The sequence below is a fragment of the Leopardus geoffroyi genome, chromosome X (assembly GCF_018350155.1).
Source record: "Leopardus geoffroyi isolate Oge1 chromosome X, O.geoffroyi_Oge1_pat1.0, whole genome shotgun sequence".
NCBI classification, from domain to species: Eukaryota; Metazoa; Chordata; class Mammalia; order Carnivora; family Felidae; genus Leopardus; species Leopardus geoffroyi.
The window spans coordinates 89130180-89153455 of record NC_059343.1 but is presented as its reverse complement, the minus strand read 5'-3'; the positions used below and the strand labels follow the sequence as shown (position 1 = coordinate 89153455).

Sequence of the window (23276 nt, the reverse complement as noted above, 5' to 3'; positions counted from 1 at the left end):
GTTAATTGATCAGATTTAGCAAGAATATACAACTGAGGCAATGAGATATAGAATAAACTTTGATGGGAGGGGTGGTGGGAAGGGAAGAACTTGGAGTGTTTCTCAATGGGAGTGACACTGGTATTTTGGGCAGACAATTCTTTCTCACGTAGGTTTATCCTACATACAGCAAGATATTCAATATCTCTAGCCACCACCTACTAACTGCCAGTTATAAATCTCATTTATAACAATTAAACCAACACCCCCTTCATTTTCAAGTGCATGTGAGGTAATGATACACCCCCATCCTGCCAACATTTAAAAAGCATTTGATATAATGGTATTTGTAAAGGAGAGGCCAGGTGGGGAGAATCTGAACATCCACAGAATATGATGACATTAGGTTCTGGAAGGAAGTTGTCCACATTAAATGTATGCTGGGGAGATGAAAATGGCAAAGGGTTCCATCCAGTATGGATGTTATAGAAGAGTTAGTACTGTCTGTGAGACCTATGCTAAGTAGGATCAATGCCTGTTCTGTTCATGGGCAGGTGAGATCTCTTTAGTTTTACCAGTTAGTGTCTGGGTGGAAGAGGAGGAAATTGGCGTGATCAGAGGGGCACAAAACCACCCCAGATTTCCATGCTAACTTGCCTGTTCCAGGGCCTAGAGTCTTCAACTAAGTGTCCTTGATGAAGGATTGATCATCTAAAACTGTCCATGTCTTCCAAGAGGAAGGCTTCTCTAAAAGGAGGGACTTGCTAATAAATATCCTGGCCCTCCTGGTCGGAAGACTTATGGGATACCTTTGCAGTCCCCATTCACCAAAGGAACCCCTTGGAGGGGATAGTCAGTAAGAGATAACACCCTCCCTTGGGTGCTGAGAAACACTATATCTTGGAGTCAACTGGTCCTTTAACACAATGATGTTGAGGTAGGAGAAGAATATGAGCCTATGGCAAGAGTTGGCCACTTCCGTGATCAAGGCAGCAGTATATCCCTGAGCCTTTTGGAGGAGGCTAAAAAGAATTCCAGACATGGGCACGAGAAGGCAAACTCAAGACTATCCCAGTTTTGCCAAGAGCTTGTGCTGATTTGGACCGTTATCAAATTTGAACCATACCATCCCACTCCTAAAGGCTGGTGTCATTGCCCTAGATATTCCAAACAATGAAGGGGTCCAGTAGTACACCAGTAGGTGTTCTTACCTGAGAGGTCCAGCTACATCTTCCCCGAGCGTCTCTTGCATGCGCCATATTTAGACACTGACTGACTGCCTTTTCCTCCATACCCTCAGTATTGAGGCACGGGCTGTGCTGTGTTTGAGCAGAAATGGGTGGATCTGAGAGCTGAATGCTACATGGTAAACTGCCACATCAACCCAGGAGTTGAATTGAATCACTCAGTGATCAGTCTGGCAACATCTTACGCCCATAAATCATAGAATTGTCTAATGGCACAGCTGTCTCTTTTTATCATCCCCCAAATGTTCACCAGCCCTTCCTAGATTAACATACTACATGCTTTACTGAATTCTGGATGTATGGACGTATTCATAGAAGAAATGAATTTGAAATAGAGGCCAAATCCCATTTTGAAAAATACCATCTCAACTGAAGAGGTCTACAACTTCATTGTTGAGCAGACTTTCTGTTCAGCAATAGGAGCAGGCAGAGAAGCCTGACCCTTGTCTTTAGAACAGGGACCTGGCAGTCAGTGGAACAGGAAACTAATCCTGGGCCAGGATTCCCCCAAGAGCTCTGCCCCAGCTGTTAAGCTATACTAAATGTCTCTTGTAGGGCTGGATTCCCTAGTGCCTATGATTCAGAGGGTATTGATGGGATGGGGATTTTGCAAAATCACCATTTTGTAAGTAATGATACACTTTGAATTGAATTCATTGAATTACACATTCAATTACTACACATTCATTGAATGGCTACTACATGGAAGGCTTCTCAGTGCTTTACAAGCATCGTCTCATTTAATCTTCACAGTAAACCGATGAGGTAGGTAAGTAGCGCCATTACACAGATGGGAAAACTGACCCTCTGAAGGGTCAACTGAATTGCCTAAGGTCACCCAGCCAGCAAATAAGTAGCAAAGCAAGGAGTAGAACCAATATCCATCAGGAGGTTTCCACTGGTGCTCCAAAATTACTCATGTGGAAAAGCAGAGAGAAGCACATGCTTGCCAGGATGTGAAAAGAGGGGAGGGACTCCAGTTCTCTGGAAGTCAACCCCCAAGGATGGTTGAAATGTGGATCTCACTGGAATAAGCTGAAGCAAGATAGAAAAAGAGAAAGAAGTGAAAGCTTGACTTTATAGAGGTGTTTTTCACTGTCTCTAACCCAAGTGTTAGACCTACTCTACCCTGTCTTCTATGCAGCTGAGGCACAGGCATAGCACAGGTCTCATGCACTTGGAGAAGCAACTAAAATGTTTTAAGATCAATGGGGCACCTGGGTGGCTCAGTCGGTTGAGCGTCTGACTTCGGTTCAGGTCACGATCTTCCAGTCCACGAATCCGTGCCCCTCATCAGGCTCTGTGCTGATGGCTCAGAACCTGAAGCCTGCTTTGGATTCTGTGTCTCCCTCTCTCTCTGCCCCTTCCCTGCCCACAGCCTCTCTCTCTTTCTCTCTCTCTCTTCAAAAATAAATAAACATTAAAAATTTTTTTAAATGTTTTAAGATCAAGAAACATGTTCTCACTGAATCAGTGGCTCAGCCCAGAGGACCTCCTTTGATTTGGACATCCCCAAACCCTAGATAGCTTAAATTCCTTGCCTTGCCTGTACTTGCCATTTTGAAGAAGGAGGCAAATGGCGAGGAAATAATCTACTCAACAAATAACATTTTAATAGTTTCTTTCCAAAGTGCCCCGAAGAGATGCCCTGAGTTTAAGCCATGTTCAGTTCAATCACCTGCACCTTCTGTGTATCTCCAGGCCTACAAAAAACTCACTGATGGTCACAAGATCCTCCTGCCTGCGGCTCCCAACCCATAACTACATAGTTCAACCAAGAGGCGGCCTTGTAAATTCCAGTGTCAGAAAAGGCGTAAAGAACGATTTGTATTTTTGACCTCAAATTGGCCCCGGCCTCACTTCCAGGCAGTTGAGGACATCTGGATTTGAGTACCAAGCATAAAAAAAAAAAAAAAAAAAAAAAAAAAACCTCAAAATACATTGGCAAGGCCTCTCTAAATTCTGCCTCTACTGGCAAAATGGGAAAGCCTTCAAGCCTGCAGATAAAGAATGTATTGAAAAGACTATTTAGGAAACTGAATTTTCAAAAGGAAGAAATTTCACATGATTATCACCATCCACAATCTGAGAGAGCAACCTGCAAAGGAAAGGGATGTTTTCTCAGTTGATTGCAATATGTGAGGTCTTGGGTCAGGGCATTTGGGTGACAAAAAGTGGTAAAATTACTGTTGTTGCTGCTACTGCTAATTAAGGTGATAAAGCCGTTTACAAGGGAGAAAACTTACAGGACTTTATATTTTTTCCAAGCATTTTCACATGCATTATGTTAGCGGATTCCCCATGAAATTGCAGGAGAGAGTTAGTGCTCCACCACATTTTGAAGAGAGGCACAGAGTGATTCAGACACTTGTCTGAGGTAACCAGTACTGGGCAAAAATGTTGAAAGTTGATTGGAGAGTGGCATTAATGAAATCACATGTTGAACTGTGTCTCCTGCTACAAAAGTCCAGGCCCTCTGTTGAAGAGAGAACTTAGCACCTCCAAAGGACCAGATATGGCTGAAGTGACAAGGGCCAAGGTGTGGCTCCTCCCAGCTAGCACCCTCCTTCTTCTCTACCTCTGCCCTTAAAACTCCTCTAGCCCACTCAACTCACCCTCCATTTTTCTACTAATAAAAACCCTTCCTTTTTTTCAAGGCCCAATTCAACTACATCCGACTATTCCAAACCATACTGATTTGTTTCTTCTCTGAAATCCTTGTTTTGGACCATACATCCTTTTTGAAAATCTGATGAAAGCTATAGGCCTTTTCTCTCAAGAGTTATGTATTGGCAGACATGTTGCACACTCATGCAGATTGTTACATATGCTCTCTCTTTCTCTCCTCTCTCTCTCTCTCTCTCACACACACACACATGCACACACACACTTTTGAGTATACAATTTTAGTCCTTGGGATAATTTAAAAAGGAATTACCCTTAAGGCCAGATGAAGAAAACCTGAGACTAGGCAGCTTACAGGTAGAATGATTCTCCTTTGACTTTCATGCACCCTCTTCTAGCAACCTCTTAGCCCAGACCCTAACCTACTTTCCCTATCCTGTATCCTCTAGCTTCCTGTTGCCCTTGATTACCCACGGTTCATCACTACCTTGGCCCTTGTCTACCCATCTGGGAGTCTCATTCCATCAGGACTCAGTCAGGCACAATGACTTAGCTCACTTGACAGGCAGATCCCAGATACTACATCTGCCAGAGATCTGCAGATCAGGTAGGACATGTATTTGAACTGAGGTCTTCTAGAAATAATAGAGAGATTATCCGAGGGGAATGAGAACCCTTTCAGAACTACTGCTCATTTCACCCATAAGAAGGACCATTCCTGTCTACTCTAGAAAACACAATATATTCAATGTTCACCTACTCAGATTTGAGATAATAGGCTATAACTGAATATGAAGAGAGGACAAAGGCCAAGTCACATGGATGATGGTCTTCCCTAAACAGCTGTCTTCAAGCTCTTTGTATCTGAGGTTCTGCCACTATTGTCACTGGCTTACCACTCCTTCACATACCGACCCCAACAGTTTATGTCAGAACTACCAAAGGGGAATAGTTGAGGAAAAAAGTCCTTACGGAAGTTGGTGGTAAGTCCTTCTTATGAAAGAATGACCACTGGATGGAAAGCTTGTCCCGGGAGACCACAGTGCTGGTGTAGGTACAGACAAGCGTGACATCAGATCCAACAGTCACATTCACGATGCTGTCTGGGATGGTCACCTGTACCATACTACCTTGATCTGAAAAGATAATCATCAAAAAGAAAATGGTACATACTCACATTCTGATGACACTCTTTCATTACAAAGCACTTTCAATGACATCTTATTTGAGGAATCCAAGGGAAGAAGGAGAAGGTACAATGGGCTATATGGCAAAACTGAGCAAGCAATGGGCATGAGGGTAGGGGAGCATCTAACAAATTACAATGTGACAATACTCAAATCCTATGAGATAATAACACCAAACTGTGAATTTCTTCTGTATAAGAATGGCCTTACACAGAGGTTCTTAAAATGTTGTCCAGGGACACAAAAAGGTCCATAAGTATGGAGAACAACCCATCCAGTTTGCCCAGGACTAACATATTCCTTGGATGTGGAACTTTTCAGTTTTAAAATCAGGTAAGTCTCAGGCAAACCATACTGGTTTTGCTAGGGCTTTCAGTGCTTAAACCAGGAAAATCCCAGGAAAACCAGGATAAGTTGGTCACCCTACCCCTAAGACAATTTTGAGAGGCTTCAAGATCAAAATGATATTCATAATAATGCCAAGATGTTATTTTTCTTTTTCACTCTCATTCTCTCATGAATGTACAGTGGAGTGTTCCACTAGCTACATGGCAGGTGACATCATTGCTTTGGCACCTAATGAAATGTGTGCTTGTGGATTTTTGTTCAAATAATTTTTAGTTTTAATTTCTAATTCAGTGAATATAGATGGCAATAACTGACATAGCAAAAACTCTTTGGAAGTCCTCAATAATTGTTAATTGAAAATTTTATTGAGATAATGGTAGATTCATTCACATACAGTTCTAAGAAATCACACAGATATTCCATGTACAATTTACCCAGCCCCCCACAATGGTAAAATTTTATAAACCTGTACTATAATATCACAATTAAGACACTGGCATTGAGACAATCCACTGACTGTATTGTATTTCTCCAGTTCTACTTGTACTCGTGTGTGTGTATGCATTTAGTGTTATACAATTTTATCACATGGGTGGCTTTATGTATCTACCATCGCAATGAGGATACTGAACAGTACACTGATCCCTGATATTGCCCTTTTATAATCACCCTTTCTTCCCTCCTGCACCCCATCCCTGATTCTAAGCATTGGTAACCACTAATCAATCTGTCTTCGATTTCTAAAATTTTGTCGTTTTGCACATGTTATATAGATGGAAGTATGGTAACCTCTTGGGATGGGCTTTTTTCATTCATCATAATTACCTAGCAGTGAACCCAAGTTGTTGTATGTATCTGTAATTCATTGCCTTTGATTAGCAGCATTCAATTTGTTGAACAATTCACCCATTTAGGAACATTTGGGTTGTTTCCAAGTTTGGACTATTGAATAAAATGCCAACGAACATTCATGTACAGATTTTTGTGTGAATATAAATTTCCATTTCCCTGGGCTAAATTCCGAAGAGTGCAATTTCTGGGTCAGATGATAGTTGCGTGTTTAGTTTTATTAAAAACAAAAACGAAAATCGGCCACACTGTTTTCCAGAGTGGCTATCCCAATATACATCCCCCCCCAATAACATATGAGTGATCCAGTTTCTCCACATCCTCCTCAGCCTTTGGTGTTGTCACTATTTTCTACTTCAGCCATTATATAAGTGTGTAGTAATATATCACTGTAATTTGAATTTCCATTTCCCTAATGCAAATTAATGATGCTAAACAACTTCTTGTGATAATTTACCATTTGCACATCAAATGGTATGTGAAAGGTCTATTCACATCTCTAGCCCATTTTCTAATTGTACTGTTTAATTTTCAACTGTTGAATTTTGAGAGTTCTCCATATAATCTAGACTCCAGTCGAGACAGTTTTATTTCTTCCTTTCCAATGTATAGGCTTTTAATTTATTTTTATGACTTATTGCAATCACCATAACTTCCGGTACTTTACATGTACAACTTGTACATAACATAATACAAAATATGTTTTTTCTAGGTTATTTGTAGATGCTTTTTTATTAAGTTGAGGTAATTCTCCTCTGTTGTGGGTTGAATTGTGTCCCACCAAAAGATATGTACAAGTTTTAATTCCAGGTGACCTTATTTGGAAATAGGGTCTTTGCACTGTAGTTAAGGATCTTGGGATGAGGTGATTCTGGATTTAGGGTGGGCCTTAAATCCAATGACTGTTGTCCCCATGAGAAAAAAGAGGGAGATTTGACACCAATACACAAAAAGAAAGGCCATATGAAGATAAAATCAGAAATAGGAGCATTGTAGCAGCGCCTGGGTGGCTCAGTCGGTTGGGTTTCCAACTTCAGCTCAGGTCATGATCTCACAGTTTGTGAGTTCAAGCACCGCATCGGGCTCTGTGCTGACAGATCAGAGCCTGGAGCATGCTTCTGATTGTGTGTCTCCCACTCTCTCTGCCCCTCTCCTGCTCATGCTCTGTCTCTTTCTCTCAAAAATAAATAAATGTTAAAAATTAAAAAAAAGAAATTAAAGAATTGTATATACAAACAAAGGAACACCAAGAACTTCTACCAGCCAGGTAGCAGAATGGCATGGCACTGATTCTCCTTCAGAGCTTCTAGAGAGAACCGATATTGCCAAAGTTTTATCTTCAGACTTTTGACCTCCAGAACTCTGAAAGAATAAATTTTTAGTTGTTTTTTTTAATGTTTATTTATTTTTGAGAGACAGAAAGAGAGTGGGGGAGGGGCAGAGAGAGAGGGAGACACAGAATCCAAAGGAGGCGCCAGGCTCCAAACTGACAACACAGAGCCCAATGCGGGGCTCAAATCCATGAACCGTGAGATCATGACCTGAGCTGAAGTTGGACGCTTAGCCAACTGAGCCACCCAGGCACTTCTAAATTTCATTTTAAGCCACCCAGTTTCTGGCAGTTTGCTACAGGAGCTCTTGGAAACAAATGCATCTTTTATTGTTTAACTTGCTAAGAGTCTTTATCATGAATGAGTACTGAATTTTGTCAGATGCTATTTCTGTATCAATTGATATAATCATTTGCTTTTTTTCTTTAGCCTGTTGATATGATAGATTACACTGAATGACTTTGTGTGTTGAACCAGCCTTGCATACCTGAAATAAATCCCACTTGGCCACGGTGTAGAATTCTTCTTGAACATAGTAGGATTCAATCTCCTAGTATCTGGTTGAGAATTTTGAGTCTAAGTTCATGAAAGAATTTGGTATATGGTTTCTATGTATGATAGTCTATGTATTATCTTTGTCTGGTTTTGGTATCAGGGTAATATTAGCCTCATAAAATGAGTTTGAAGTGCTCCTTCCTTTTCTATATTTTGGAAGAGATTGTGTAAAATTGTTGTTAATTATCTTTTAAATGTTTAGTAGAACTATCCAGTAAAAGTATCTAGGCTTGGATATTTCTTTTTCAGCACCTTTTAACTTATGAATTCAATTTATTTAAGGGTTATAGGGATATTCAGATTATCCATTTTATATTGGGTGAGTTTTGGTAGTTTGCTGTTTTGAGGGAATTGGTTCATTTCTTCTAAGTTGTCAAATACATGAAGGTAAATTTGTTCATTGTATCTCATTATTATATTTTTAATTACTACAGGATATGTGGTGATATCCCATATTTCATTTATGACATTGGTGATTTATATCTTATCTCTTTTTTATTTTTACCAGTCTTGAGAGAGGTTTGTAAATATTATTTATCAATTTTTTTCAAAGAACCAGATTTTTATTTCATTTAACAATTTTCCTATTTCAATTTCATTTACTCAGTTCTTTATTATTTCCTTTCTTCTATTTGCTCTGGGCTTATTTTACTCTTCTTCTTCTAGTTCCTTGATGTGGAAACTCCAGTTATTGACTTGACACTTTTCTTAATTTCAAATGGAAGCATTTAGTGTTAAATTTTTATCTCTCAGCACTGCTTTAGTTGCATGTTACATATTTCCATATGTTATATTTCATTTTAATTCAGTTCTATCTATAGCCTGTAAATTTCCTTTGAGATTTCCTTTTTGGTCCATAGATCATTTAGAAGTGTGTTGTATAATTCTCAAGTATTTAGAGACGCTCTTGTCTTCCTGTTCTTGATTTCTAGTTTGATTCCATTGTGCTTAGAGAACAGGCTCTGCATGATTTCAATTCTTTTACATTTGTGGAAATTTGTTTTATGGCCAAGCATATATTCTATCTTGGTAATATTCTGCAGGTGCTTGGGGGGAAACAAGTGCATTCTGCTATTGTTGGGTGGTGTTATATACAAAGAGACATACTTTAAAACACTGTAAATATTCACTAAGGTAGACTGTATTATGAGCCTTAAAACACATCTTAACATATTTAGAAGAAGAGAAATCACACAATGTATGCTCCCAGACAACAATGAAATTAAAGTAGAAATAAATTAACAAAAAGTTTATTGGAAAGTCCCAAAATACATGGAGATTAAACAATACATTTTTTATTTTTTTAAACAACACACGTTTAATTTTTTTAATGTTTAGTTATTTTTGACAAATAAAGACAGAGTGTGAGTGGGGGAGGGGCAGAGAGAGATGGAGACACAAAATCGAAGCAGGCTCCAGGCTCTGAGCTGTCAGCACAGAACCTGACACGGGGCTTGAAACCACGGACCATGAGATCATGACCTGAGCCAAAGTAGAATGCTCAACCAACTGAGCCACCCAGGTGCCCCTAAACAACACACTTTTAAATAACACATGGGTCAAAGAGGAAAGCTCAAGAGAAATTTTAAAATATTTTTAACTAATGGAAATGAAAACAACTTGTAAAAATTTGTGGTATGCAACAGAAGCAGTGCTTAGAGAGACATTTGCAGCATTGAATGCGTATATTAGAAAACAAGAAAATATTTAAAATCAATCATGTAAGCTTGCACCTTAGGAAACTAGAAAAAGAAGAAAAAATTAAATCCAAAGTAAGGAGAAAAAAAGGAAAATTAGAGCAGAAATCAATGGAATTGGAAACAGGAATTCAATACAGAAAACCAATGAAATCAAAACTGGCTATTGGAAAAGATCGATAAAATTGGTAAGACTCTAATTTGTCTAATTAAGAACAAAATAAAGAGAACACAAATTACTAGTATCAGAAAAGAAAGAGGGTCATGACTATAGATACCATGGACATCAAAAGGATAATAAAAAATATTAGGAATAACTCTCTGCCCACAAAGTTGATAACCTGGATAAAATGGACCAATTCCTAGAAAGACACAATCTGCTAAAACTCACACAAGAAGAAGTAGACAATTTTGGCAACCCTATGTCTACTATATATCTATTAAAGAAATTGAATCAATAATTAACAACCTTCCAAAACAGAAAGCACCAGGCCCAGATGAGTTCACTGGTGAATTCTACCAAACATTTAAGGAAGAAATTTTACCAATTCTCTACAATCTCTTTCAGAAGATAGAACAGAGAGAATATTTCCTAACTCATTCTATGATGTCAACATCACCTCAATATTAAAATCAGACAAAGACATTACAAGAAAAAAAACCATAGACCAATATTTCTCATGAAAATAGATGCAAAAATCCCAACAAAATACTAGTAAATCAACTCCAACAATGTATAAAAAGAATTCCACACCATGGCCAAGTGGAATTTATCTCAGGTATGCAAAACTGGCTCAAAATTTGAAAATGAACTAATGCAATCTATCACATCAACAGGTTTCTTAAAATCACATGATCATATCAGCATACGCAGAAGTATCAGACGAAGTCACATGATCATATCAGCATATGCAGAAGAAGTAGACAAAGTCCAACGTCCATTTGTGATAAAAAAAAAAAAACTCCAGGAATATAGGGGAACTTCCTCAACTTGATAAAGAACATCTACAAAAAACCTGCAGCTAACATCATCCTTAATGATGAGAAACTAGATGCTTTCCTACTAAGATCAGGAGCAAGACAAGGATGTTCCCTGTCATTACTCCTTTTCAACCTTATTCTGGAAGTTATAGCTAATGCAATAATATACAAAAAGGAAACAAAAAGTATACAGATTGTGAAGGAAATGACAAATGACATGATTGCCTATGTAGAAAATCCAAAAGAATCAACAAAAAAACCTTCTGGAACTAATAGTGATTAAAGCAAGGTTTCACGATGCAAGGTTAATGCACAAAAGTACATTGCTTTCCTACATACCAACAATGAACAAGTGGAATTTGAAATTAAAAACACAATACCATTTATATTAGCAACCCCCCCCAATGAAATGAAATACTTTGAGTATAAATGTAACAAAATTTGTATAAGAGCTGTAGGAGGAAAACTAGAAAACTCTGATGAAAGAAATAAAACAAAATAAATGGAGAGATATTCTATGTCTCAATAGAATAGGAAGACTCAATATTTTCAAGATGTCAGTTCCTCTCAACTTGATCTATAGAGTCAGTGTTATTCCAGTCAAAATACCAGCAAGTTAGGTGTGCCTGGGTGGCTCAGTTGATAAGGTGCCCGACTTCGACTCAGGTCATGATCTTGTGGTTTGTGGGTTCCAGCCTTGTGTCGGGCTCTGTGCTGACAGCCTGGAGCCTGCTTCAGATTCTGTGTCTCCCTCTCTTTCGGCCCCTACCCCTGCTCGCACTTTGTCTCTGTCTCTCTCTCCCAAAAATAAATAAACATTAATTTTTTTTTCTAAATCCCAGCAAGTTATTTTGTGGATATTGACAAAGTTATTCTAAAGTTTGTATGGAAAAGCAAAAGACCCGGAATAGCCAACACAATACTGAGGGAGAAGAACAAATTTGAAAGACTGACTTCCAAATTTGGAAAAAACAAATTTCAAGACTTCCTGTAAAGCCATAGTAATCAAGACTGTATAGTATTGTTGAAAACAAATAGACAAATAGATCAATGGAACAGAATAGAAAGCCCTGAAATAGACCCACCTGCATATAAAAGAGTCAACTGATCTTTTTTAAAAATTTATTTACTTATTTTGAGAGAGACAGGCAACGAGAGAGAAAGGCAGAGAGAGGGAGAGATAGAGATCCCAAGCAGGCTCTCCACTGCCAGCACAGAGCAGGATGCAGGGCTCGAACTCATGAACCATGAGATCATGACCTGAGCAGAAACCAAGAGTCAGACATTTAACCTACTGAGCCACCCAGGTGCCCCCAGCTGATCTTTGACAAAGGAGCAAAGGCAGTACAGTGGAGCAAAGATGATCTTTTCAACAAATGGTGCTGGAATAACTGGCTGCCTATGTACAAAAAAATGAATCGAGACTCAGATTTTATACCCTTCACAAAAATAATCTCAAAATGGATCATAGATAGAAATTAAAAAAGCAAAATATAAAAATTCTAAAACATAATATGAGAAAATCTAGATGACCTTTAGTAATGAATTTTTTAGATACAACACCAAAGGCACAATCCATGAAAGAAATAATTGATAATCTAGACTTTATTAAAACTAAAATATTCTGCTCTGCAAAAGACACTGTCAAGAGAATGAGAAAACAAGCTACAGACTAAAAGAAACCATTTGCAAAAGACATGTCTGATAATGGTCTGCTATCTAAAATATACAAAGAACTCTTAAAACTCAATAATAAAACAAACAACTGGATAAAAAATATCTGTATTAGGGGTGCCTGGGTGGCTCAGTCAGTTAAGTGTCCAACTTTGGCTCAGGTCATGATCTCACGGTTTGTGAGTTCAAGCCCCGCATGGGGCTTTGTGCTGACAGCCCAGAGCCTGGAGCCTGCTTCAGATTCTGTGTCTCCCTCTCTCTCTGCCCCTCCCCTGCTTGAGCTCTGTCTTGCTCTCTCTCAAAAATAAATAAATACATTAAAAAATATATCCGGATTAAAGACCTTAACAGACATCTCACCAAAGATGATATATAGATGGCAAATAAGCATATGAAAAGATGCTTCACATCATATGTCATCAGGGGGATGCAAGTGAAAACAATGAGATACTACCTCACACATATCGGAATGACCAAATTCCAGAACACTGACAACACCAAATGCTGGTGAAGATGTGGAGCAACAAGAACTCTTATTCATTAATGGTGGGAATGCAAAATAGTACAGGCACTTTGGAAGACAAGTTTGGTGTTTTTTTTTTTACAAAACTAAACACAATCCCACCACATTATCCAGCAATTATGCTTCTTGGTATTTACCCCCCAAAAGTTTAAAATGTATACCCATGCAAAAATCTGCATGTGAATTTTTTTGTAGCAACCTTATTTATAATTGCCCAAACTTTGAAGCAATCAAGATGCCCTTCAGTAGGTGAATGGATCAATAAACTGTGGTATATACAAACAATGGAATATTATTCAGTGCTAAAAAGAAGAGCTATTAAGCAATGAAGAGATATGGAGGGACATTAAATGTTTATTACTAGATGAAAAAACCAATCTGGAAAGTCTATATCCTATATGATTTCAATTTTCATATTCTGGAAAAGGCAAAACTATGGAGACAATATAAAGATCATTGGATTCAAGGGGTGAGTAGTGAGGAAAGCATAACTAGGTGGAGCACAGAGGATTTTTAGGGCAGTGAATATACTCTATGTGATAATATAATAGCACATACATGCCGTTATACATTTGTCCAAACCCATAGAAATTTTGTCTATTTTATTAGGGAACTCCTATTTAAATCTGTCATTTTAGCAGACAGTCTCTTTTATTTTGTTTTATTTATGTTTTACACACAGGTCTCAGCCTACTTTTGTGAGCTGTGGTTCTAATGCTAGTTTAATTTTTAGAATCTCTGCAGTATTGTTTTGGTCTCTTTGGTTTATCTGCTGTCACTAGGGCTTCTGTTTGTCCCTCATTCTATTGCCTGAGAGGGTGGAAGTGTTTCTCTAGGTCAGGCTGCTGGGTGTCTCTCAGTGGGGGATTGATACGGTGGGACACTCCTACTGGTACCCCTGACTGCTCCTGTGTCTCTGGGGGCAGGGGGAGTCTCAGACACACACAAAGAGCCTTCCAGAACTGAACATTTGCTGTGACTTCATTCCTTTTGTCTGTTCTACCCTCCCACCTCAATATCTCTAGATGAAAGTGAGTTCTCAGGCCTAGTGAGGAAAGAAAATGCTTCCTTTGTCTACTATTGTTAGTGTGGCTTCTGATGACTCACCCAGTGGTGTTGGGCTCACATGATGTCAAAGGAACTTTCATTAGATCTGGTGGAAGAATAATCCTCCCTGGGCTGCCCTCTGTGGCTAGGTTGGGATCTGGAAATGCCAGAACTGGCTACCCTTCTTCTGTTGGGTAGAAAGACATAAAACACCTTGCCACTGTGTTATTTCCAGGGCTCCACATCATTTTGCTTTCTTCTTAGTGTCTTTCAGAATTCTCCCTTGGTTGTCTCTTACATTATTTCCAGGGAGGGTTTACACTTGTGTTTAGCAGAAAGAAGCAAGGAGAAGCATGATCTATGCCCTTTTATCCAGACCAGAAATTTCCCTCAAGTTTTTTTTTTTAAATATAATTTATTGTCAAATTGGCTAATATACAGTCTTCGTTTTGGGGGTCCCTCAAGTTTTAAGAGTGTAAAAAGGTCCTCATACCACAAAGTTTGAAAACAGTTGGCCTTCCAAAAGAGTGAGCTGCCCCTATTATTTGGAGGACCACGCAAGAGCCCCCTACCCAAAAACCTAGCCCACCACCGTACTTGAAATTCTTGGTACTATACAAGCATCTTCCAAAGGGCTATGATAAGGGACAATACTTTGGGGAATACTATAGAGGCATTGGCTCACTCGATTAACTGGTTATTACCCATTGCAAAGTCAGAGAGTACAGAAGTTCTCCAGGATGGAACAGAAGGCTGTCAGATAAGTATTAGAAGAAAAGGTCAAGTTTAAGAGATGTTCTTCATGCTGCAGGGGAACTAGAGTGAGAGTTCTAGCTGCTTGCAGGGTTACAGACAAGGAGTAGGAGTAGAATGAAGATACAGAGATCATGGGAAGATCAGAGGAAATAGTAGAGAAAGCCAAATCCTGGCCCCCTTCCTAATTCTGCACACCCAAAGACTTCTTTCATTTTATTTTTCATACTTAATGACAGGCAAAAGGAATCAGGGAATTGACAAACATTTTGAAAAATTAGAAGAAAAAGCACACCATTGTCCTGAGACCCCTGGTTTTCTGTACTCAATAGCCAAGTTCTCTGTCACAGCCAGGCCACCTCGTCCAGCTGCTCCTGTGCCAGAGGTTGGCTGTTTAGAGAGAGGGCAATTGATACTGTGATAAATTGAGATACGTGATTTAGGATAGACACAATGCAGCACCTTCTAACTCAATGCAGTTTCCTTCTTCCCAGTGCTCTATATCCATGCTGTCCTGGTTCTGGTCATGCCTTTCCAAAAATTAAAATTTGCATACAGAAAACAGCTACTCTTTCCAATGAAAACTTTATTGGGGAAGGCTAAGTGGCTCTCTTCTGCCCTCAAAGACCCCATTTCATTTCTCCTGGAAGTTAGACACATCTCTGGCTATGCTTAAATGATGACTTCCAAATGTCTTTAAAGTGTTCAAAATAAAAAGGACAACATGGGGATTTGGTGGCCATTAAAGTTCCCAGAAACTTTTCCCCCCAAACAGAGATTTTTCAGGTTTTATTTGGCCATGATTTTCGCCATCATTTTTGTCTTCTAGTTTGGGTCTCAATATCTGTTATGGGATGGGCTCATGGTGGGAGCTTATGACAACGTAAGCACGCTGCTCCCGCCCCCCCCCCCCCCCGCCCCAAGCCGTTTAAAAGCTGCTCTCGGTATAAGTGCTTGAAGGCAGAGTAAGCATTAATTCTCACACAAGGCAAGCCATGGAAGAGGCCATGGTGCCTACCGACAAATACACAAATAGAGCCTATTTTGTGCCACATATAGTGCTAACCACTGGGGAAGCAATAATGAACAAGACAGACACAATCTCTGCCTTCCCTATCAACACAGTGGGAAGTCATTTTGAGCACAGACCAGAATGAGGACAAACGAAAATCAAGGATTGGGGAACTATAAACGTGATTTAAACATTTTCAACATTTTTTAAAATAGGAGACATATAAATGCCCAAAGAAGTTGAGATCTGTAGAAGCTCAACAATATCACCATAGAATAAGAATGGCAACCTCCAAATCTAGTGTGAGACAGTATTTTCTAGGACTACCACACAGTGTCCTGTAAATAAGTAACAGTTGGCAAGACAATACTTCCAGATCATTTTATTGCCCAGATTCCCAATACTCAGCACCATAATCAATCCTTAAATTGTAAAGAAAAGATGGTGCTCAGAAATTGTCCATCCCTAATACAGCAACAACACACTTCAGAGCCAAAAGCTACATATTTACATATGAACTTTAAAAAAAAAAATGTCCCATGAGTCTGGGTGGCTCAGTCGGTTGAGTGTCCCACTCTTGATTTCAGCTCAGGTCACGATCCCAGGGTCTTGGAGCCCCAAGTTATGCTCCATGGAGCTTGCTCAAGATTTTCTCTCTCTCCCTCTGCCCCTCCCCCACTCATGTTTTTTTTCTCTCTCTCTCTCTTTCAAAAAAATTAAAAAATATATATGTACAAGATATGTCACATGTTTCCATTACCATACATTACTTAAACCTTTGAGATCATTCTCTAGCCCATTCAATAGAATTTCCTGTAAACTGAAAGTGATTCTGTGAGAAGCAGATAAAAATAAAAGTTCCCTTCCTTTGGATAAATTTACTCTACTTTGGGAAATTATTTTAAAACTGAAAAAGTCAGGGAAAAAATCTCTATTAACAAGACTGTGAATAAATAGCAACATGAAGATTAGTACCTGATTTAAACAAAACTCAGAACTGCAATTCCCCTCACTACCCTGGTTGGATTAAAAAGCAAAACAAGGGACGCCAACTCTTGATTTCGGCTCAGGTCGGGATCTCACGGTTGGTGAGTTCAAGTCCCACGTCAGGCCCTACACTGACAGCACAGAGCCTTCTTGGGATTCTCTCTCTCTCAAAATGAATAAATAAACATTTTTTAAAAATAAATAAAAATCAAAACAAGCAGCACATATGTGGTTGAAATATGTGTAATAGCTGTTAAAAATCAGTGCTTATTATTTAAAAAAGCTAATCCAAAGTGTATGCTTTTTACTTAAATTAACCAATGTTTTTAAGAGATTTTTTTAATGTCTCATGTTTTGGTTGTGGTTTTTCACTCCAGTACTTAATGCCTACAACATGGCAGGCACTTTGCTTATAGGGAATTATTCTTTTAATATACTACAGCAAAAATATTCCTTTAAATAACCATATTCAACATGAGGCATTTGCAGTGATTTAATTTTCAGCAACTTCACATATAATTGCCTCATTTTTGACTTATAATATAACCAAATTATCACTTACTTTTTGGATTTGACTGTGAAACCGAAGTTCAATTATATTACTGCTGTAAAATGCATAGCACATATCTCCAGAAAATGAAAACATTAACATATCTTCTTAAAAGGTGACTAATATATTTTACAAGTATCTGAAATGATATGGGTGAACTTTTTTCGGAAGACGTTTTTTATGAAAATGATTTTCCTGCAATGGAATTTAAACTAAGACTTCCTAAGAAGTCGTAAGAAAGATTTTGATTAAATCAAATTTTAATGGAGTGTAATTGACATATAACATTATACAGAAAGATTCTGATTAAAATCTGTCTTGCTTAGTTGTACAGAAAACTGATTTTAAATATGTATTTGAAAATTATTTCTGAATGCTTGAGGTTTGAGAAGTTAATTCATTCTTTTATTTTTCTAGCTTTACTGACATATAATTGACATATAATAATGTGTAAGTGTAAGGTGTACAATGTGTTGATTTGATACACTTCTATATTGTGAAATGATTACCAGCATAGTGTTACCTAACACCTCCATCACATCACATAATTACCATTTCTTTTTTTGTGGTGAGAACATTTAAGATCTGCTCCCTTAGCAAGTCTCAAGTATATATCCAGTATTATTAACTTGAGTCACCACGCTGTACATTAGATCCCCCAGAACTTATTCATCTTCTAACTGGAAATTTGTAACTTTTGACAAACACCCCCCAGCTCCTGGTAGCCATCATTCTACTCTGTTTCTATGAGTTTGGATTTTGTAGATTCCACTTATAAGTGATACTATACAGTATTTGTCTTTCTCTGTCTGACTTATTTCACTTAGCAGAATGCTCTCAAGGTCCATCCATGTTGTTCCAAATGGCAGCATTTCAGATGATTCATTCTTCCAACAAACATTTACTATGAGCCCACTATGTGCCAGGCACCAGACTTGACACCAAAAAACGGGACATTCTTTCTGCCCAAGAAATAAGTCCAGGTAGCACATCAAATTTCACATTGATAAAAACAGTATCAATCATTTCACAGCCACATCTGGATCAACTGAGGGGCACTACCAATGACAAGTACAGATTACTGAAATCTCCCTCTCTCAGACTTCTATACGTATGTAAGCACAGGAAGCAATATATTATACCATATTTCCATTCCATCTGCTAGACTGACACCATCATATTTTGCTATGGGCCAGCTAGATTATCTGTGTACAGATATGCAGTATACACTATATGCCAGCAAAACCAGTTATGTAGTCATTTAAGAACAAAGGCTCTGAAGTATTTATTGGTCACTCTGATTGGGCCTTGTTCTAAAAGTCACAATCAAATAAAACCTTAACATCATCCAAGTTATTTTTTAAACAATGGGAAATTGTATACAAGGTATAAACCCAATTTTGTAATGTGATATATATACTTGCAAAGGAAATATATATATATATATATATGAAATTCAACCAAATCTTAGAGTGGTAGAATTGTTGGTGATTTTTATTTTCTTATTTATATGTTTTCATAGTTTCAACCTTTCCACAATGACCGTACACTACACTTGTAATCAGTAAATTATATATATATATATATATATATATATACACACACTATTAAATTATATATATAATATATATATATTACATATATAAACTAGCTAACTAATTAACTACTATTAGTTAGTTAGCTAGTTAGTTACAGTAAAAACCATTCTTGTAACTATTCCAAAACTGCTTTCTAGTATAGGCCTGCATAAGGCCTCGCACAAGGAAATAGCTATTGACTACATGTGTGATTTTAGGGGGCTGGTGCAGAAGACCCAGGGATAACCAAATTAGCTAATGACTGGAAGCTCTTTAAGAAGGAACAAAGACTTTCACTGTCTAAAGTTAAGGTTTAAAATGAATATTCCTGGGGGAAGGGAAAATTGTGACATGACATAGTCCCATTAGCACAGAAGCTGAGAAAGATGTTCTAGCTGTTCCAGCTCTGAGTCCTGGTTGGATCACAGGATAAATGCAATATTGCCTTCTGGTGATTCCATAGAACACATGTGTTTAAACATTTAGTAATGAACATCTAGAGAACTATTACTAACTACCATATAGTTTCGAAAAGTAGCACTTTTAATTATACAACTTGTCTAATATTCTTTGTAGGAACCCCGGAAAATATGGAAATGCTGGGGAATACATGAAAATCATCTATAATCCCATCAGCCAGAGGTAATCACCATGAGCACTTTGGTATATAACCTTCTAGCAATTTATTCTAGTCAAATGTGTGGATCTGCTCTTTCACTTAATATTTTATCCTGGACATTTTCTTATGTCATTAAATATGCTTAGTAAACCTCATCCTAATGACTGCCTAATACTGCCAATGGCTTAACAATATCAGCATGACTGTAAATAATATTATTGTACCTAGCTAACATCATAAAAACAGATTCAAATGTATCTGGTACTTGAGAAAATGAGCCAAGAGATTTTCTGAATTAGTGATCTCTCCTGGGTCTAACCAACATCAGGATTTTGACTTTAAAAATTATTTTGTTTTGCTCGGATCCCTAAAAACACCCATGCCGTGTACAACAATAAATCACTCGCGGATTTTCCAAAATACAGTCTTAGGCTTGGAAAACAGCAACACCTAAAGAAATCTTAGAGAGTGAAGCATAGTAGGCCCTCCAAGCCCAGCTCTGCCTGTTGTAACAACGCAAGTTGATCACAGTGAGTTCCTTTAAAGGAAACACTAAACTGAAACAGAAAAAAACACAACTATCCCTAGTGCAAACTTCAGCTTATGAGTATATTAATCTGTTCACCTTCCCAATCAAGAAAAGGAAAGCTACTGTGATTTTTCAGAGAAAAATTTTTTAATTCAGATGCTACATAAAACAATTACATTTACGACATGGCCTATATTTGCTAAGCTAGAGTTCTAACATTTATTTTATTCTGCAAACGAATCATAATTCCCTTGAAGTGCAAGAGAAGAACACATGTAAAAATTCATGATTTGAGTTTAAAAGAAAACCGTTCCCAATCATCTTTGATGGTTTGGAGACACTTCCCTTACCTGCAAAGCAGCTTAGGATCAGACAGACCTTCCAAAATGCGAACACCATTGTGTCGAGGTTCCTTGAGCTCAGGCAAGGCCCGGTAGCTTGCCTGGGCTAGGCTGAGTGTCAAACTGGCTTCTTCAATCACACCAAGGTTTGCCAGGCTTATCTGCTGGTATCACGAAGCAAACAGCTTCTTTGGGCTTACTTATTGGGTATACTCCTTTCTCACAGCAGATGTGTGTTTCTTTGAAACACTTTTCATGGGGCGTGTTTCTTGATATATTTGCTACTGTGTTAATAATAAACCCATGTATTTAAATTCTTCAAACTCTTTGTACACAGATTCTCTAAGTTTTATTGTTTAAAATCATACTTATTAAAAAGTTAAATTTGGGGGGACTATACAGTTGGAAGTGAACCTATGCAAATAAAAGCTGACAAGGCTAATTAATTTCGAATATTTCCATAAAAGTCTTACAGTATGGATCCACTAACCTCCTTTTACAAATTAAGTTAGTAAATTCATGCTCTGAGATTTTCTCAGGAGACAGGGTTCACAGGAAGGACACAGGAGTTATGAAGCAAAAAGTATTCATTTCTTGTGTGAACCAACTGTGGACACATCACACTTTTTTTTGAAGACCTGGTGGTTCTCACTACCTTGGCAGTGGAATGAATAGTATGTTTTGGCCTCCCTGGTCAGAAACCCTGTAGCATTTATCCACCCACCTAACTTTGTAAAATCAGGTGAGTGAATAAATGCTTTAAGACTTCCATTGGAGGGGCTCCTGGGTTGCTTGGTGGGTTAAACATCCAACTCTAGATTTCAGCTCAGGTCACAACCTCACGGTTCAAGAGTTCAAGCCCCACATGATCTCATGGTTCAAGAGTTCAAACCCCACACCTGGCTCTGTGCTGAATGTGTAGATCCTGCTTGGGATTCTCTCATTCCCTCTCTCTCTCTCTGCCCCTCCCCCACTCATGCTCGCTCTCTCTCAAAAATAAATAAACTTAAATAATAATAAAAATAATAAAGACTTTCATCGGATAAATCTGATTTTTTGCAGAATTAGGTTACTGAGTAGGTGCAATAAGGTTTCTTGGGAAAGGGAGTTCCCTAGGAGAGCATGACAGGCTGAGCATGAGGAGTCTTCATAACAGTGTTCCTCTTGTGTTTAAATTCAGATGCAGGAAGGCCTCCTCTGGCTCTTCTTTCACAATATCTAAGTCCTGTTGTTTTTACCTGTGCAATGGCTCTCACATTTGTCCTTTCACAAATTTGCTGCTTCCACCCTGGGTCAGGTAGTTAGCTCTTTACCCCTGGCCTACTGTGGCAGCTTCCTAAATGGTCTGCCTGACTCCCTCCTCCTTCATCCTGTGTACCAGCCACATCCTGATGTTTCAACCCTGACTAAGCATCTTCAATTAACACCATTATGGATGCCTTCCAACAAGACCAAAGTCCTTCATCTGGATTCCCTAACTTTCCAAGATCTGACCCTCACCTCCTCTGAACTTTAGTCATGTTAAATCACCCACCTGAAACACGCTGTCATGATTTATTGCCTCGGTCACTCTGAAGCATGTACGCACTGCACTGATATGTTCTGTGAACTTTAATTTACAGGGAATGTTTGAGCCCAGCTCAGCGGAGCCGGGCCAATTTCCCACTGCTTCCATCAGGCCTGATTCCTTCCCACATGCTCATGGCTGGTGCCAAACCTTGGCTCCAGGTGAATTCCAGCATTACTTAGAATTTTCTCCTCCATCCTCTTGCTGTCTATGCATATTCTTAGGGCAGATCAGTAATGCCTTCTTATGTGAAAATTTTGACGAACCTGCATACAACCCCTGTCTGGGCCCCACCTTGGAAAGATTTGCACTGTACTTAGAGCCAATACCTTATGGTTGGCACTTGCTCTCCAGTAGTTTCTTATTTATTAACTGGGTCTCCCCTAAATCCAATAGCTGAGCCACTCAAGGGCAGATACAAGGTCTTATACAGGCAGGTCCCAAATTAAGAAAGGGCATATACTAGGGCGCCTGGGTGGCTCAGTTGGTTAAGGATAAAACTTCAGCTCAGGTCATGTTCTCACGGTTCATGAGTTTGAGCCCTGCATTGAGCTCCACACTAACAGTGTGGAGCCTGCTTGGAATTCTCTCTCTCTCTCTCTCTCTCTCTCTCTCTCTCTGCTCCTTCCCCACTTGCACTCTCTCTCTCTGAAAATAAATAAATAAACTTAAAAAGATAAATAAGGAAAGAAAGGGCATATACAAAAATGTATTGGTAATCCCATTGACTGAATCCAAGAACACATTCCTGTCAAAGCAGGATGCTTTAAATGGAAGTCTCATTCCCAGACTCATGTGGCACATAGTCTGCCATTGGTGTGAATTCTGGGTGCTGGGACATATAGAGCAGGGGAAGAGGAGAAGGAGCAGTAGGTGGCCAAGTAAGAACATTCCTTTCCCTTCCTAAGACATGGGTTGAGCACAAAACAACATAACAACATTTTTCCCCAAATAACTATTGCATATTTTTGACATCCACCTTCCTTTCTGCTCCCAACTTTCATGGCCCCCTGGCCTCTTGATTTCCTTGGTTGCCCTGAGGGAGGGTCTAATTCACCAGCCATAACTCATGCTCCAAGACTACCTTTTCCTTTCCAACCTTATTCCTCCAGTCCCCTTCCTCCATAGAAGCAGACCATCAATCAGCTCTATGTTAGGAGGGGAAAAAATCAATTGCCATAAACGTTCCCCAACCTGTTTACACTATTGAAAATGGAATGCTTGCTCCCCCCCTCCCACCCCAAATAAATCTCTGGCCAGGAGTATGAAGCAATGCAATAAAGAGAAATGGTCTGAGG

General features: G+C 38.7%; 1 protein-coding gene across 2 annotated transcripts in view; it reads right to left on the bottom strand.

Moving 5' to 3' along the window:
* VSIG1 (V-set and immunoglobulin domain containing 1) overlaps window positions 1–20649 on the bottom strand; it is a 37702-nt gene extending 17053 nt beyond the window's left edge. The window contains exons 1-3 of one of the 2 annotated variants that reach the window (XM_045471637.1): window positions 20421–20649; window positions 4824–4987; window positions 1191–1298 (exon numbers count right to left, since the gene is read on the bottom strand). In XM_045471637.1, the coding sequence (XP_045327593.1) occupies window positions 1191–1298; window positions 4824–4987; window positions 20421–20469 (321 nt within the window). In that variant the 5' untranslated portion in view covers window positions 20470–20649. The remainder of the gene's footprint in view (window positions 1–1190; window positions 1299–4823; window positions 4988–20420) is intronic. The other variant, XM_045471638.1, reaches the window with a different exon arrangement.
* Between the last annotated feature and the right edge of the window lie 2627 nt (window positions 20650–23276).